Source organism: Zeugodacus cucurbitae, chromosome 2 (assembly GCF_028554725.1).
Source record: "Zeugodacus cucurbitae isolate PBARC_wt_2022May chromosome 2, idZeuCucr1.2, whole genome shotgun sequence".
Taxonomy (NCBI): Eukaryota; Metazoa; Arthropoda; class Insecta; order Diptera; family Tephritidae; genus Zeugodacus; species Zeugodacus cucurbitae.
Genome location: NC_071667.1, coordinates 3,262,061 through 3,280,478, shown reverse-complemented (window position 1 = coordinate 3,280,478; position 18,418 = coordinate 3,262,061). Strand labels below are relative to the sequence as shown.

Here is an 18,418-nt window from a genome sequence, read left to right as displayed (position 1 = left end):
TGCCGGAAACTAAAAGTGTTCCTTCGAAAACGGTTAAAATTGAAATTTTAGTACAGAGTGCGCCAACCAATGCTTTTGTTATTTTTGTAGTAATATTTTTATTCTCTTTTACATATCGGAAGATAATAAAATATCTGCGCAAACTAAACTACATATGTATATTTTGGATCTTTACGAAATATTAATGTTGAACAATGTTCAGCATCTTCGTTTTGCGACTATTCGTAAATATCCACCGTCAACTGCTATCGGCACACTAACTGCCAAGTGCTCTACTGGACAACTGAACTACCCGAACTGGCTTAGGCGCCTATACACACATACATATATATATATATGTATATAATCGTAAGCATATGCGTACGCGCACAAGCAGATGTTGGCGTTCGTTTATAACGCTGTGGGGCCGATGCCTCCATTGGATGAGTCGTTGACGGTCTGTTGGACCGTTTTGTTGTGTATTTGTTGTTGTTGTTGCTGTTGGCCAAAGCTCTACTTGCTGTTGACGACTCTTGTTGCTGGCGCTACTATTGCTGTTGCGGCAATATTCCGCTATTGTTGTTGCTGTATTTGCTCTTAACATTCGTGTGTGAAATTCGCTATAAAACCGTTGCTTGATTGTCGCACCAACTTCAGTTGATCGCTGCCAGTGTTGTCGAACGGTTGTCGTTTACCGCTAATACCAAGGTATTTGTGCTGCAGAACTTGCTACCTTTTTGATATTGGACTGCCATTGTTGCTTCTTTAGTTCGCTTATTGACGCGTGTCACAGTTCGTGCGTACGTGTGTGTGTGTTTGTGTGCGGAGATGTGCATATGCGCGCGTCGCTATTGAAAAATTAGAAAATTAACTGAACAAATTTGAAAATCAGTAAATGAATTTGTTTTAAACAATTTGGCGTTGAAAGGCGAACAACAAAAACAAACACATAAACTTCATTGCGCTTAGACTGATAAGGAGCGCAAGATATACATACATACAAAAATAGCCGAGCAATAGCGAGTTTGCGAAATGTGCATGCGGAAGCAAATTTCCAATTTTTCAGTTAACTAGAAAATTAAAAGTGCCAAGTTGAGACTTTTAGTAATTACAAAATAAAAGAACAAAAAAAAAAGAGACAAAAGAAATAATATTTTAATAAAAAGAACGTTGCGTGCTTTTTCATGTCATTAATTTATTTAATCTGTGCTATTCGAGTAAATGATTTATCTTTTACAGTTTCGCGCTAAAAATCCTACGAATTTATTGAACATTTCTGGCGCATTACCGTTGAAGGCAGCAGCAACGCTCGATCGCAATTCATAAGCGAGCCAACATGCAGACCGTTATTAAGTAAGTCCTAAATCATAAAATTTTAGCTGTTCAAAAACTATTAAGTACACAACATGAATACAACAAATACCTGTGTAATTACACACATCCACACATCCACTTTGTTTAGCCCGCAAGTCTACGCTTTGTAGTAAGCGCGTTTAAAATTACTCAGCGCGCCAAATGACTTGAACAAATATTAAGTAATTTTGCTAGTTTGGCTTTTTCTGAGACCGCCACTCATTTGTATTTTGTTTTTTTTTTTTTAGTTGTCGTTTAAGAAAAACAAAAAAAAAAAACACAAAATCAAAATAAGTTCAAGGTTTAAAAGTGAAAACAAAACGTCTTTAAAGAAATAAAATTATAATTAAACAAGAAAAACCGTTCGTTCAGCGCTAAATGCCAAGAGCTCATGCGAGAGAAATCGCTGGCAAAATCAAAGTAGCACTCGCACTTTGCAAACCGCGGAGCTCAGCGGAAAATTTATTTTTTTTATATTTAATTTTGGTCAGCCTGATTTTGTCTTTGAATTAAGAAAGTAATTTTCGTACTAAAAAATAAACATCTTGCTTGGGATTAATGCGAATAAAGCAATAAAAAAGCAAATGAAATGAAACACTAGAAGACGCCTGTAAAATCGGCTAATTTTGCATTTGGTCTGATCAGTAATGTCTTGAAATAAAAAAAAATGAAATTTGGCGATTTTTGGAATGCCACATATGTAAAATATATAATATTATAGGTCTATATCAGCTTGGTGTTTATATGATCCCTTTATCCACATTAATTTGTCATTTTATCACATCGGACCTTAACTCGGTTCCCCACATATATGTTCTAGGTTTCAATTTAATCTTTTGTATTGAATGCTTTCGAGGAATACTCTTCCGTAGAAGCGTTTGGCGGATTTAAAGTTAACATTTGACGATATTTTATGGTAACTCTTACAAACAACGGGTGTATTATAAGTCTGATTCACGCAATTCTCCAAGATTTCCAACATAATGATTACCGAATCAATGAGCGAATTCGGTTCGTTGGTTCTTACAATACCGTAGGATACCCGATCACTATAATTCACTTTTGCGGTGATTTCAGTGGTTGTAAGATTTAAAAATATTCCATGTTCTTGAATTATTGATAATTTCATATCACATAAAAAACAGAAGACTGATAAGAACGGTTCTTCGCCCCGCCATATTTATTGATTCATTCTTATAAATTGGTGAATTGTTTTTTCAAACTTCAGTTCTGCATACATTTTTACAATAGACAATAAATGAATCAAAAATGTTAAAAAATATATTATAGTATTAACTGATCGTATTCAGGGATCTTATCTATCAAGTAAAATCTTTTAATCTCAATGTTTCCAAAAAAAAATTCTGTTTTTAACTAAAGCCTGAGTAGTGTTCGGCTGTGATCTCCTTGTTTTTTACTCAAAATAGTTATTTAAATGACCTGAACATCAACATTTTTATGCAACCGTAATTCTATTCGGGGTACAGCTTCTATTTGCTGCTCTCAGCTCAATAATACGCATATTTATTGTTAGTATAGGCAGTAGAAGTTGCTTTGTAAAAAGCCATAATTTTCGTGAAAGCCACACAGGAGTAAACTAAACCAGTTTCTAATTGTGTTGACAGCGTCATCCAATTACGTACAACAGTCAACAATACAGTTGCGGCGTCGATCTTTGCCGACCATCAATGCATTGTGTTCAATAAAAGTGCCTCTAGGCGTATAGGCCATAGAAGAAACGAACTATCAGGTTTAGGAACAGCTGTTTCACAGAAGCAACTTACCAAGTTCAAAATACAAGTTTCTTATAGTTTATTTTCATTTTATTTTCTTCTGCATGTAAGGCTTCTTAGCTGCCATCGCGTCAGGCAATAGACATCAAAGCTCGTGTTTAGTTGAGCGCTCTTACTTGTCTACAATATTTACGTAATAAATTTACAGCTTGATACAGCACTTTTGGCATATTGAAAAGGCAAACTGAAGTTCATCATAAAAGCAAACTAAACAATGCACGCTTTTGTCGGCTGAGACTTTTTGATTATAAAAATAGTTTTTTTTTATTTCGATTTCTGGCTTTTGCTCGAAAATACATACTTTATTCAATGATTTCCTAGTGCCACTGTCACGGCCAATTCGGCGCTCTCACCCAAACCACTTTCTAACATGTTATTTGCCGCTGATCATGGGCGATCGCTAAATCACAAAATTTATGGTGCTCGAATCGCGGTACTTGATATTCATTCGCACCTCTTTCACATACATAATTCCCCTTTCGCTATTCGTTAAGTGTATTTTATTTACCTTTTCACTTCTTTCTTCTTCTTCTTCTTTGTGTCATATCTTAAATGCGTCAATGCAACGTCGCCCAGGTGCTAATGACGCCGCTTGGTGCCCTGGTTTGTCAGCCTATGGTGCGTTTGGCGGACGCATATTCGATGTGGCGCGACGATTTTTAATGAATAGGTGAAACTGTTTTAATTTCCACATTTTATTTATATACAAACAACTGTATACTAACAGTTAACGACATGTTTGTAGATTTTTATTTTCGATTTTTGATTTCAAGTGTGTTTTTGAATTTCAAATGCGGGTTTCGTATAGATTTACGTACTTTGTATGTATATTTATTTATATAGTAATTTAAAGCTGACATTTGACTATAAGATTTGATTAGAGATTGCACGTAAATCCATTCTAACTCCACGAGAACGTGATCTTCTCCCGTCTATATGTATTTCTGCCAAGCACGATGTAAGCTTCAAATGGCATTTTCAACAAAATGTTGGATTACCTATACACATGAAAGATTTCTGCTCTATGTTTTTTTGTGAAAATTCGATAAGCAAATATTGGTCAAGTGGTTAATTGTGTCTGTTTGATAAGACACAGGTCGAGGTGATGTCTCAATGACTTTGCATGCAAGAATAATGGGAAAAACAAAATGGTGAAAAGCGCAAGTAACGGTAAAACAATAGAAAATAAATGTCAAAAGGCAGGTTCAAATAAAATGTATCAAAACCTTCTTCATACATATACCTTAAAATGTCAAGATATATATATGTATATAATATACAAAATAAATGTACATACATATATATTACATACTAATATTTGTAACGGTATAATCCAGTATTAAACTTTATGCATATAGTATATGACGGTATTTAGGCCATGAATTTCGAACGGAAAAGTACACACCTCACCAAAGTAAAGATGCCATCTCTACACGATCAGAAAGTTATTCTAAAAAGAACTAATGAATATCAGCAAAAACTAATTCATAAAATAAATTTATTTTAACTGTAAAAGGAATGTAGGCTTAAATTTTAATTTTTTTTTTTAACGAAATAAAAAATCTTTACCAGGGTGTGCCGCTATGTCTTATTGAGCAGTTATTAATTTTGAATTGTCTACGCTAGCATAAAGATGCCTCAGCAAAACGTATGTGTAATAGTTATTCTTCAAAAACAAGTATTTTTTTCGGTTTTTCCAGCTGACATAAGTCAACGTTATTTAATAGCCGTAGGGTTCTAAAGGTTTGATACATAATAAATCAGCTTTTATTACATTCCGTGCGTTCTAAACGATTTAAATCACATGAATTATCACATTTGAAAATACATTGTTCACCGTTTTATAATTATAAATTCAGAAACAAAAACCTAATTTTAAATCTTTTATGAATTACACTTAGAAAATATGAAAAAAAACATACGTTTAAATATATTTTTAATTTATATTTTTTAATTAACTTGTAATAAGCTAACTAATTTGTTCAAAATATCTAACCAAATACCAATTATTTTTTATAGAAATTTAAATGAGAAACTCTCTTTATTGGCGTTTGTACTGAAAACAACAAAGCGATTTTTGAATTATAAGCCATAAATTAGCCCAAACAAATATAAAAAAAAATTTAATATTTTTACTTATCAATAAAAAATGTTTTATTTTTTTTTTGTTTAAATACCCGTTAAACCGCTCATCAAAATGTTTAGAAATATAAATGCTAATATGTTAATTAAGAAATCCGTTTTCAATTTGCTTATATCAAATAACCGGTGCTAAGCACTTTTTTGCAAATTAATTGTACCGTTTGGACGCCGATTTCACACAAAATGGGAATATTTACTAACCGATTAAATCTAGCTTCTTAACATTAAGTACAAAATGTTTTTGTTTTTTTTTCAACTTGTTCCGTTTTGATTTGCATTTGTGTCTTTATCCAATTGCACATATTTTATTCATCAATTTCGATTTTGTTTCTTATCAGCATTTCTGCTTACTAACATTTAATATAACTAAATTCTAAAAGGAAAGTGCATTAAATGTCAATTCTTATCTTTTCATGCCGCCCTCTCTCAACTTTTGTAACATCGTAACAATATACGTTTTTTTCTTCAATGCATTTGCATTTTTTTCTTGCTTTTGAGCTTTTTATTTCATTTTCATTTTTATATTTATTTTCTTTTTTCTTTTTATACTCTCGCAACAAAAGTTGCTAGGAGAGTATTATAGTTTTGTTCACATAACGGTTGTTTGTAAGTCATAAAATTAAACGAGTTAGATATAGGCGCACATATATCAAAATGATCAGGGTGACGAGACGAGTCAAAATCCGAATGTCTGTCTGTCCGTCCGGCCGTGCAACGGATAACTTGAGTAAAAATTGAGATATCTTGATGAAACTTGGAACACACGTTCCTTGGGACCGTGAGAGGGTTGCTTTTGAAAATGGGCAAAATCGGACCACTGCCACGCCCACAAAATGGCGAAAACCGAAAACACATAAAGTGTCATAACTAAGCCATAAATAAAGTTATAAAAGTAAAATTTGGAATAGAGGATCGCACTAGGAAGGGGCATATTTGGATGTAATTTTTTTGGAAAAGTGAACGTGGTTATTTGTATATAACTCGCAAACCAATAAAGCTATATAAACCAAACTTTCTGCAGTCAGTTCTCTTACGTACCCCACCACACACCATGAAAATAGTTGAAATCGGATGATAACCACGCCCACCTCCCATACAAAGGTTAGGTTGAAACTTACTAAAAGTTAGTTAACTCAGTAACGAAAAACGCCAGAAACACTAAATTTCACATAAAAAATGGCAGATAGAAGCTGCATGCAGATTGTTTTACAAAATGGAAAATGGGCGTGGCATCGCCCACTTATGGGTCAAAAACCATATTTCAGGAACTACTCGACCGATTTCAATGAAACTTGGTTTGTAATAGTTTTCTTACATCCCAATGATATGTTGTGAAAATAGGCCAAATCGCTTCACAACCACGCCAACTTCCTATATACCAGAACTTTGAAGACGATCTGAATCGTTAACTTTACAATATATAAAGGAAGCACTAGTGAAGATATCGATGCAGAACTTTGCACAAATACTACCTTTATAGTGTGGAAGCCCCATTCTAAAAATCGCCGAAATCGGACCATAGGTTTTCAAGGCCCCATGTATCGAACATGAGGACCTCGGTGCTTCTAACCTAATATTAGGGTTTCCAACTTTCAATGGACTTTATACAATATATATGACGAATATGTGGGTCAAATTGTGTATTATATAATATAAATAAAGTTAAATAAATAAATTGCGAGAGTATAAAATGTTCGGTTACACCCGAACTTAGCCTTTCCATACTTGTTTATATTTATTTTCTTATATATTATTTTCTTATTTATATTTATTTTTTGTGTCTGATTCTTTCGTCTGAGATCATTCGCATACCAAAAACGACGAAAAAGACGAGCACTTTTATGCAAATCTTTGCATTTATTCGAAGGTTAATGTTTAACAAAAATAAAACGATAAGAGAGAAACGAAAAGATCCGACATAAGGTCACACGTTTCGCTTTTGTAAAGAATTTTTTGATTTTTAAATGAAATGAAATTAAAATAAAATTTGTGGTGCGAGTTCTTTCATACTTTCATCAATTAATGCTGGTTACATCGGCATCTAATTTCCACTCAAATAATTTCATTTGTATATGGCTAAGAAAGGCGCACAACCCTAATGTTCCATACGTCCCCAAACGACTCTACAGTAAAATTATTTGCAACTATTGCTTTTATATTTGCAATGAATGGCACGCAATGCTATATGACCAAACCGTTATTGCGTATGCGATTCCGCTGTCGTGCAATATTCTCTCCTTAAATTATGTTTGGGCATGCAAATTTCATGTATTTCTGTTTACCGAGCTTACCTGTTGACCGAGTGCACGTATTATTGCTATTGGCCTTTGAATGCTTATACACGCACATACATACATATATGTAGCATGATAGCTTCGTAGTTGAAATGCTCATAAGTGACTGACGAAATGTTGAACTGAGTCAACATAGAAATTCTGGCATAAAATGCCTCAAGTTTGCAATTACTTGGATGTTCCCATGGAGTGGGAGCACCTTCAAAAGCGTGATTACATGAGGTTAATTCTAGTGAGCTGATTATTAATAAATCCCAGTGGTTGCATCTATAAAAGCCACTATATTGTTAGATCATTATGCAATAACTTATCGGAGGTATCTTATGTTTGGTTATGAATGGATATAGGAACACAGTTTTTGTTTACAATATTACTTTGATTGTTATTCAAGTGTAGGGTGCTTCGAGGGGTTGCCAATGCGAGTGAAATGATAGAGCTTACCATTGAACAGTATAAAATATATATATATATATGTAAATAGCTTTTGGTTTCCTTCGAAGTTCAGCCACTTTATTTGAAGGTTTTTTAAGTTAAGAAACCACAAATTATAAGCAGCGTCAGAATCGAATATGGCAAGTGACACACATTTTTCACCGCAATGTTGTTGCTTTCGTTTTTTTTTGTGTTTCGTTTTGCATTTAATATGGTTTTTGTAGCGGCTTTGCATCGGCCCTACCGACACCCGCTGTGTGCTTTCAACTTCGCTGCAGCAACAGTTGTCGCTTCAAGGCGCCTCCCTATACAACGCGGTGTGAGGTTGCATTCCAATTACGGAGTACCTGTACTAGAAATAGTAATAGAAAAATGAAATATTAAAAAAGCGAACAAAAGAAAAAATTAAGCATACAATAAAAGAAATCGTAGGAAAATTCGTTACGCACGCCATTTCTCCTGAAGACACTTATGCGCATACACACACACACACACACGCATGCATTTGCACATGCTCAGCTGTGCATGAGAATTTGCGCGACGTTAACCTTTCACTCCTTAAGCGTTGCTCGCGATTACGCTGTTTTGCGCCAATAGTTTTACAATCAAGACATTTTCGGTTATTTAGCAACACGCTTGCCGTCCACAACCCCTGCTGCATACGAGCATTTCACATGCGGGTTGACATTGCATGACTTTAGTGCGAGCACACGCACCCGCATGTCTGTATGTACATACGAGCGTGGCTCTTCTCTTCGACAAGTACTCGGCTCGTACTAAAGCAGGCCATCAGCTAACCGCTTTTGCCGCCAATTAAGCCACAATGCGTGCAATTGGCCGACACAGTTACATTTCGGTTGGCGTGACATTGAATCGCGTTGACACAAAAAAACCCGACTGCAATCGACTTGCCGATATTAAGTACTTGTTGTTTATATGACTTATGGTAAGCGCGCTTCAATTGCGAAAGTGTTAAGGTTATAAATTTATGTAGTAATTGAATTTATTTTGCAAACGCAAAGCGTTTTAGGACAAAGTGATAAGAAAGAAATGGTGTGAAGGTCACCAAAAGCCGTTAAGTCGAAATATATGTTTTGGAATATTTATTGGTAGCTTCTTTCAAAGTTTTGGGAGCGTGCTTTACATACAAGTAAATTTTTATTTCGTAATTAATTATATTAATTCAGAATTTCTTTGAATATTTAATTTTGTTGTTTTTTCGTCATTAAAAGTATTTATTCTAATTTACATTCATTCTTAATTTTTTGTTAATACATATTTTTAACGCTCTATAAAAATATAGCTTATGAAAGCAATTAACGCGAAAACTATAAATTTATCTTTTCGAGTCTAAAAAAAACAGAACGCAGCTCATTGCATTTCGAGAACTATAAAAATTGCAACATTTTTGCTTTTGCACACCATTTTATCAGCTACTTATATTGTTATTCTAATAATATACATACACACACACTCGTACATATGGATGCATGTAAAATGGGGAATTAGCTTATCTAAAAGTAGTCAGTCAGAATGCAGTCGTTCAAATATAATGGCTTTTTAAGTGTTTTCCGTTTGCATTTTTTATATTTTATCGCTATTGTACAGAGTGTAGTAACTAACTATACTTAACACTTAGATAACACTGCAATGTGCAATTATTGGAATTTGAACACACATTTACCAATTTACATGTGTACTATGTTTATACAATTTATTCAAATAAGGCACTTTCTCATTCGTTTTCCAAAAAAATTGATTTAATAAATCCGAAAACGGACGAACAACGAATAAGCGCGCTAAAATACATACATTTCGATTGAAAAATAGCTGTAATTGAGGCAATGTCTAGCAGGCAATCGGCTGCATTTGGTGGCAAATAATGAACACCCAAGCTGAAATGAAAGCGACAAGTCGCGTGTTGCACGCCGATTGAATAATAATTAGCGCCAAAATCCAGTCAGATGACGATGCGTCAATAGCGCAGACGTGTCGACCGACCGATCGACCAACAAGCGGCCGGCCATGGAGAGAGAGAGAGAGAGTTAGTCAGCTGTTAAGCTGTAGAAAAAAAGTTGCAATTATGTGTGAGACTGTGTGAACAACGTGCGGAAATTGTTTGTATGCAATGAATGTGCAATTAAAAAGAAATTGCTACGCAAAGGCGCTAAATATAGATTAACTCGAAATGCAACTCACTCCACTGCTCTAAGCCTGTGACTGACATGACAAATAAAGTGGACTGGATGGAGCGCAGTAGTTGAATATTACAAATTCCTGTCAGCCGTCAAGTTGTCACACACACGCACATCCAAACTGTATATATAAGCCATATACAACTCGTCTTCCTTGTTGTGCGCTAATGTCATTCAATCATTTGTGGATTGTTTTTATTTTTGTAATGATTTTTCGCTGTCACACATCAATTTCATGACTTTGCACTGTTGAATGTTTACCTCGAATCATTTCTTGCATTTTCTGCAACCTTACTGCCTTAAATGGCTTCAAATGCGCCACAGCGCACAGTTATGGCTCTCGATCGGAGCAAAACAAAGTGATAAAGTGATTGTAAAAATGTCAAATACGATCGTACTATATGCAATGGGGAGATCAACGATCGCAGCGAAATGCCTCAGCGTGCACGTTGAAGACGTTTGCTAAGCCACTGAAATTTGTTGTGAAGTTTAAAGACAAATTGGCATTTTAATGATTTTGCCGCTGATTTGTGCGATCGTTGAGGTTTTTATGGCCATGTTTTTCACATCATTTTTGTTGTTCAACATTTAAAAATGTCCCATTGTTGTTGTGGGAGTTATGTGATCTTTGTTTGTGTTGTCATTACGCAAGAACAGTTGCCAAATTGTTGACATTTGAATTTCAGCACGAACGCACACACATACAAGCACATATATGTACATATTCACACACCCACCATTTGCTGCCAGATCGCCACTTCAGTAGCAATGTTCACAACAACAATTGCCTGAATCATCGCAACGCTCGTGAATGCCTCCAAACAAACGGCAACAGTTGTGATACACAATGCCAATTTATTGCACTGTGAATTCAAGATTTCTGTAGTATACCTCATTTGTAGGTTGTATGTAAAATAAATATTTAAGAATTAGCGAAAAGGGTTTAAATGCAGGAATTCTAATTCTTTTTTTATATAATATTTTTTAATTATTTTTTTTTGTAATTTTCTATTTAATTTATTTTTGCAATTAAAACTAAACATGATATCACTATGCGTACCATAATAAGTCTTACACAGAAACTTTGCATTTAATTATTTATAATTTTTCACAGATAAATATGTGTCATATTCATGGTTCAATTAAAATTTGTTTGCTTAGCGTGAAGTGTATATATTCATTAACTGCTATTCGTCTGAAATGTGTTTCATGTGTACAGGTAACATTCTTGAAGTAAGTAAACACGTAGCAGCCTTTGGCACACGGTTCAAAAACCTTGTCGAGCTATTGTTACTCAGTTATGGACTTATTGCATTGTGCAGCGTAGCTGTTTAGTGCCCGTACACGTATACATGCACACAAATACTGCAATTTTTGGTTTTATTCGCGGCTGCAACCCAGACTTTCTACGATCTTAAATTGATTTCAACAGCTTGTTTTATCGGCTTGGTTATAAATTGTGCTTATAGCCAGTGATATCAATAATAAAAAAATTTCACAGTTTTTTGTAGACAAATATGAATATTAAATACCTTTTTTAATAGGTAAAAACTGACAGCAATAAAAACAGAAATGCTTGCGAAGAAATATTTGAGTTTTAACTCTATGTACAGGGTGATTCATTATACCCTGAACAGGGTATATTAAGTTTGTCACGAAGTTTGTAACACCCAGAAGGAATATATAAATGATCAGTATGTTGAACTGAGTCGATTTAGCCATGTCCGTCTGTATGTATGTCTGTCCGTCCGTCCGTCTGTCTGTATATATACGAACTAATCCTTCAGTTTTTAAGATATCGTTTTGAAATTTTGCAGATATTATTTTCTCTTCAAGAAGCTGCTCATTTGTCGGAACTGCCAATATCGGACCATTATATCATATAGCTGCCATACAAACTGAACGATCGGAATCAAGGGCTTGTATGGAAAACTTCCGCATTTTACTACATATCTTCACGAAATTTGGTGTGAGTTATTGCTCATGGAAATAATTTAATCTCCGAAAAAATTGTTCAGATCGGTTCACTATAGCATATAGCTGCCATACAAACTGAACGATCGGAATCAAGGGCTTGTATGGAAAACTTTTCTATTTTTTTACTTATTTTTCCTTACGTCTTTAGATTTGCTTAAACACATAGCTACTAAAAGAAATGCACCTGTGAAGGGTATATTGCCGAAGTTAACGTTTTTTCTTGTTTTTTTTTATTATATTGTTTTCTTAACTAAAACGGCTAACTAAAATATTTCAAAAAAATAAATGGTTCAGTATTTAAAAATTCCATTCTCTAACAATAGCTCATCTCTAGACTGTATATCCATCAAATATCCAATTTTATCTTTTAACATAATCGAATTGAGATTTGTGTAAACAAATTTGTTTACTTTCTACAGCCGCATGTTTGTCATAAAAATCTTTTTATATACATATTTATAACAATAATGATGATGATATTACTGTAAAAGAATAATTATATGTAACATATGTTTGTACGCGCTATTACGTCGCTAAAGTTTGTTTTTAAATAAACTAAATTTCAACTTTTCGCAGTACTGCTCATGATCTGGGCCTATTTTACTTTCACAAAAACTGCAAAATAAACAAACTGCCACTAAATATCATATACATTAAGATGAAAATGAGCATTTTTAAGTAATTCATTAAATTCATCTGGAAAGCATAAATAATTTTTTAGTAATTCAAAAACAATAGCAAAATATTAGCACCAAAAATCGCTGCATAATAATCTACGCGTAAACATAAATAAACATTTAATTACTTACAAAATACTAAATTCAATTTTATAAAGCACCAGCTGTCGGCGAAACGAAAGCATTTACGCATACCTTTCTTATGAAATTATGAAAAAGAATTTCTTTAAAAGAAGTTTCAACATATGAATATTGTGTAATTAATTTCAACTAATTTTCAATATAAACATACATACATACATACATATATGATTGTTTGCATACCACACATAAGGCACAATCGAACGCATTTAGAATTTCGTTTAGTCACTCTCGCTATCAAAGGTTACTCATACGCCTTAGGGCGGTCATAAGTGGCGTATTGTGGGGGTATAGCGGTTAGCGCGCATATACATATATATGCATGTGTAGGTGTGGGCGTGCAGAAAAGCATGATCTTCGCATACATTGTTGCATTTGACTGCATATGTAGTAATTTATATTTATAAATTTTAACTTTAAGTTCGTCATTAATTTTACAGTTGCGATCTGTTATATATGTATATATGTATGTATGTTTATATTCGACTTAATTTTGTTTATGTACATTTAGTAACTAACGTTAAGCACGAATAATAATTTTCAAATATTTGCTCGTAAATCTAAACAAACGGCACATTAAAGAAAACAATTAGCAACAGCAATTGGTTGCAGTCAATTGTTGACATGCTCGTTTATCATGATACATATGTACATAAACACCTGTGAGGGTGTAACTAAACTGAGAGAAATGCTTGTTTTGCGCAAAAGTTGTACACTAAGAAATTAGTTAATTAAAAGGATAGATGACTTCTTATTATAAATAACTGCAATATTGCAGGATTATGAGTTATCACCAATCTTCTATTTGTGGTGAATATAATTTTTATACTAAAAAAAAAATATATATGATCCGAGATGAACGTATTATTTACTTTGAAGAAACTTTTCGATGTGTCTGTCAGCTGTCTACATACTTGTACACAACTCTGCGGCGACTAAACGCTAAGAAATATGGCCAAATGTGACTAATATGACCTTTCAACCAATAACTGCTGAATGTAAGTATTCAAAAACACGCAACGGTTCGAACGAATGTCGGCAATAAAAATCATTCCATTACACTAAACACAATTTAGTCATAAATGGCAAGCGTTGCAGTGCCTTTGAATGCTGTGTGACCTCCTCACTTAGGCTGCGGCGAAAATCTGTTAGGCGGCAACATCCTGTAACAGGCAGTCAGCAAAAAGCAACAAATTTAATAAAATAACAGTAAATAAACTCAAACAGCATGCAGTCAGTTGGCATTGAGCGTGTTAAATATTTTATTCTTTGATTAGATTTTGCTTATTTTATGCTTCACATCCGTTCGCAAGCAGTTCATTCGTTTGCGCATGCAAAGGTAAATAAGGCTGAATTGAATAAATACGAGTCACCGCAGCGCAGCAAGGCTGTGCGCAGCAGCTAGGTGGCGGCAACAAGTTCCTTCCTGCTTAAAAAGCGCAAATAAATTGTTTAAATTCTTTATCTGTATGTAAAGGACCGTTAGACAGATTAGCGGTTGTTGTTGTTGCTGCGGCTGTTTATTAACTGTTGAAGCAGTTTCCTGTCAAAAGCTAAAGTGCCACATTTAAGTGGGAAATTAAAATATTTGAAAGGAAGAAAGGCGCTTGTATGAGGGCGCATAGTTTAGATATACGAATATATGTACATATATATATACTTTCATCTGTGTATATGTTATTCAGTTGGTTGACTGTGGAGACCCTTCGGTTAGACGAAAGTAGGTGACACTAATTTTTTGTGGGGAGAAATTGAGTGCAAAGCCGTTAGTTATTTTTTAATGCCTGTGGCTGTTTTACCGGCCTATTTTATATTTATTAAAGCTGGCACTAGCTATTCAAACACATTCAACTGCCAAAATATTTAAAGTATACGCAATAACTTGATCTCATTCCGCAACCATTCTGTTAGCGCTTCCATGAGCTGACTTAAAACCTGAAATTAAAACTTTAAGTCGCAAATTTTTCAGTAGCTTTAGTGTGTCTCAAGGGTTTACATAACACATAAATATAAAATGCAGCGGAAACCACATACAACATTTGTCAGCCAACCAATGATCACATCACTTAGTTAGTCGGTCAGTCAGTCAGTTCATTAGTAACTCAGCGCGCAATGGCCCCTGTTTCATTAACTTAGCGAAATGCCTCCTCAACTCGCTTTGTTTACAATTAATTTTGTGCAACGGTAATTAAAACTGACTTTCAGTTGTTTGTTGTTGGTAATTTTTTATACTTTTTTTTAATTATTATAATTTGTAGCATTTCTCAAACTGTTGTTGTTGCACAGTGTCATAAAAACTGTTATTTAATATTGTTGTCTCTTGCCTTAATGACCTGTCACATAGCTAGCTAGCAAGTGTGTGTGTGCTGGTTAGTGTCGCGTGCAACTTGAGTAATCACCGAGATCGCTACCTAAATTCATAGGTTGACAGACGCCGACCAACCTACGCATGCGTAGGTATATAGGCATCGAGTCGGCATTGTGCAAAGTGACTTGCATGCGACTTACAGTGAACATCACTGTTGAAATGTGTCTAAGGCTAGGGACATAGTGCAGAAAAATAGTAAAAGCAAGATTTGGGCATAAGAAATATATTTGTACTTATTTTTGTATATTTATTATAGTTTTTACATTAAGTTTCATAGTTTCAATAAACATTGGGATTCTGTTACAACTAATATATGAGTCTAAGTAACAGAATGTGAAGTAAATACAAAATAATAATATTATCATATTATAAAAAGAGTAATAATTTCAAATGACCTAACCTAACTATTTATGTGTGAAAGAACTAATAAGTCTATCATCATCTTACGACACTATTCACTGCATTCCCACTCTGTTTGCAACATTATCTAACGGCAATGCAGCCCTACAGCCGACTGGTGCATTATCAATAGATTTCGTCTACAAAAGCACGACAAACGCTTGTGCAGCAGATAAGCGGCATCTCATGCGGTTACAGTCATAAATTAAAATGTAAGCTTAGTACACAATTAGTTATTAAAAGGCTGCCATTTTTTTGATTATTTCTACTTAAATAAGTGCTCGTGACTGTCGAGTTTTTGTTGTTTTTTTGTTTTACTTGTGAAACTACAATTTTTAATTTACTAACTAACTAACTAATTAACATACATGCTAGCTTTAAACAAACTGTTTTTTTTTACGTTGTAGTAGTAATATTTTACTTCCCTACATATTTTATCTTTTATAGCTTTCATTATAACATCAAAAGTTGCTTAGTGCAAACGATAAATAAAAAAATATACAAAAAAAAATGAAAAATTTCCACGGCAATTTTCGCTTTGCCAAAATGAACTGTGTGAATTCACGTAAATTAAATGAATGCATAAAAATGCATTTGGCTTGTATACCTGAAATGCACTTTTCATTTATTTATCTATGCGCTGATTATTGCAATTTTAAGGCCTCGTAAATCGATATTTCCATTTGTAGAATCGTAATTCCCTTGGCGCATCAACAATTTGCATTTGCGTTGGAATATTTAATTTTCATTTTCATCGGTCGCGGTTGAATGTCGTCCAAACGCAGGCGTGTGCGGCAAAAAGAACGTGCGCGAAATAGCCAAAATAGTTTTACAACAGCTTTACCGAATTTTGCTACGTAAATCGGAACTAAATGTAATACAGCGCGAATTAATACCTTGAGTATATGTGGAATAGTAATAAAAAGGAGGCGTGATCAAAATAATTAATGTGAAACGTTAAATAGAACTTTGTACTCGCTTATATTACTTATGCAGCTAAATTTTACCCTTGTCTGGGTTGATGACTTATTTACAAGGTGGTAATGTGCGATCAATTCGTTACAAGCTAGACTACAAGCGAGGCTTTGAATCTACAAGTGAGACGTCATACTTGCAGTAAATGTTATTGAAATAAATTAAACGACTTCGCCCGATTTCGGGTAACTGCCTTTGGTAAGTTCCAGCTCTGCTGATCGATCTGAATGCGAAAAGTAAATGCTCTCATGTGCTCCTTATCGTTTAATTTTTGTGGGTTTGAGAGATCTTCGCAGAGTTTTGCTATAATTTTTCAGTAATTTTTCATGATTTTTTACTTTTGGTGGTTCCTTTCTATCGAATAACAATATATTTTATGAAAATTATTTCCAAGGCACAAGCATTGCCAACTTTTACGATTGCCTAATTCAGCAAAACTTTGATTGTCGCAATACATTGACCTTAATAAGCTCTTACAAGTATCTTTCCGCGAGACAAAAGATTTACCAGATAACTGTAGCTCAACAAAGGAAAAAGTATTATCCGATTACGTTACGTGTCACAAAATTAAGGTGATTTGAACCCACCTAAATTGTGATTGAAAAGTGAAATGCATGTCTCTCAGTGACAACTGCGCACATTTAGCTTAATCTCGGATTATAGAAATTTTTTCTCTCTGTCAATTTCAAAGATAAGTCGATTACATAAGATAACAGTACACATTTCATTCAAGTATGTGTCTATGTGTTCATAACTTGTAGATTTGTAGCAATCGCAACATGGACTTGTGCGCTGTCTACATGTAACCTTCAGTTTGCAACGAATTGTAGGCCTCACCTAAGCGCTGAGGTTAATAGTTTTGACGGCTGCTGTGAAGTCATTGTTGCACGAACCACACCCATGCCGATTTTGTCTACCGATCGCTGAGCTGAGATATGCATACATATAAACAATTAGACAAATAAACATGTGTTGCAAGCGTGTTGCAACATCTCAGCGGTCAACACGCAGACGTTCATTGCCTGCTAATTGCATTTGTGTTAAGCGATCGTTGTGTCGTGTCAACAACCAATTATATATTTAAATAATTAATTAGAAATTAAATTGCGTTAATCTCATTGTAACCATTGAACTTGCGTAGTCGCAAAAAAATTAAAAGTAATATTGTCGCAAATGCGTTTCACTTTCTCATTTGAATATCGATTACGCGCATTTTGCCGTCACAGATTTGAAATTAATTAACTTCGCTTCCTTTTGGGAGCAATAAAAATGCAACCGCAACTGCATTATCAATTAATGAGTTTACAATTTTAATTAGATCACCGGATCGCGCACCAAATATGTGGTTAATTGAACCGATAAATCTTACAAGCTTGCGCATCACAAAACCAAACAACAACAACAACAACAAAACACAAAAAAAATTGTCTGCCGTTGTAAATGTTTACTTTGACATTCAAGCTCTCATTATTTTGTGTTGTTGTTGTTGTAATACGTTGTATTGTATGTCTGTGTTGTTCTTGTAGACACATTGTTTTCGTTTGCTTATGTGGATAAGATCACACAATCACAACAAAAGAAAACGCTTGAACCCAGTTAACCTCAGTGCGTTTAGTGGGTGCTTCGACCTCGCTGTTTGTTACTCCATGCACCCATAGGCACACGCACACACACGCATTTTCCACCCAATTTG

General features: G+C 34.3%; 1 protein-coding gene across 1 annotated transcript in view; it reads left to right on the top strand.

Moving 5' to 3' along the window:
• Positions 1–528: 528 nt before the first annotated feature.
• Mme_3 (neprilysin-2) overlaps positions 529–18,418 on the top strand; it is a 33,716-nt gene continuing 15,826 nt past the window's right edge. Inside the window, exons 1-2 of the mRNA XM_029037896.2 lie at positions 529–687; positions 1,219–1,332. Coding sequence (XP_028893729.1) covers positions 1,316–1,332 — 17 coding nt within the window. The 5' untranslated portion in view covers positions 529–687; positions 1,219–1,315. The remainder of the gene's footprint in view (positions 688–1,218; positions 1,333–18,418) is intronic.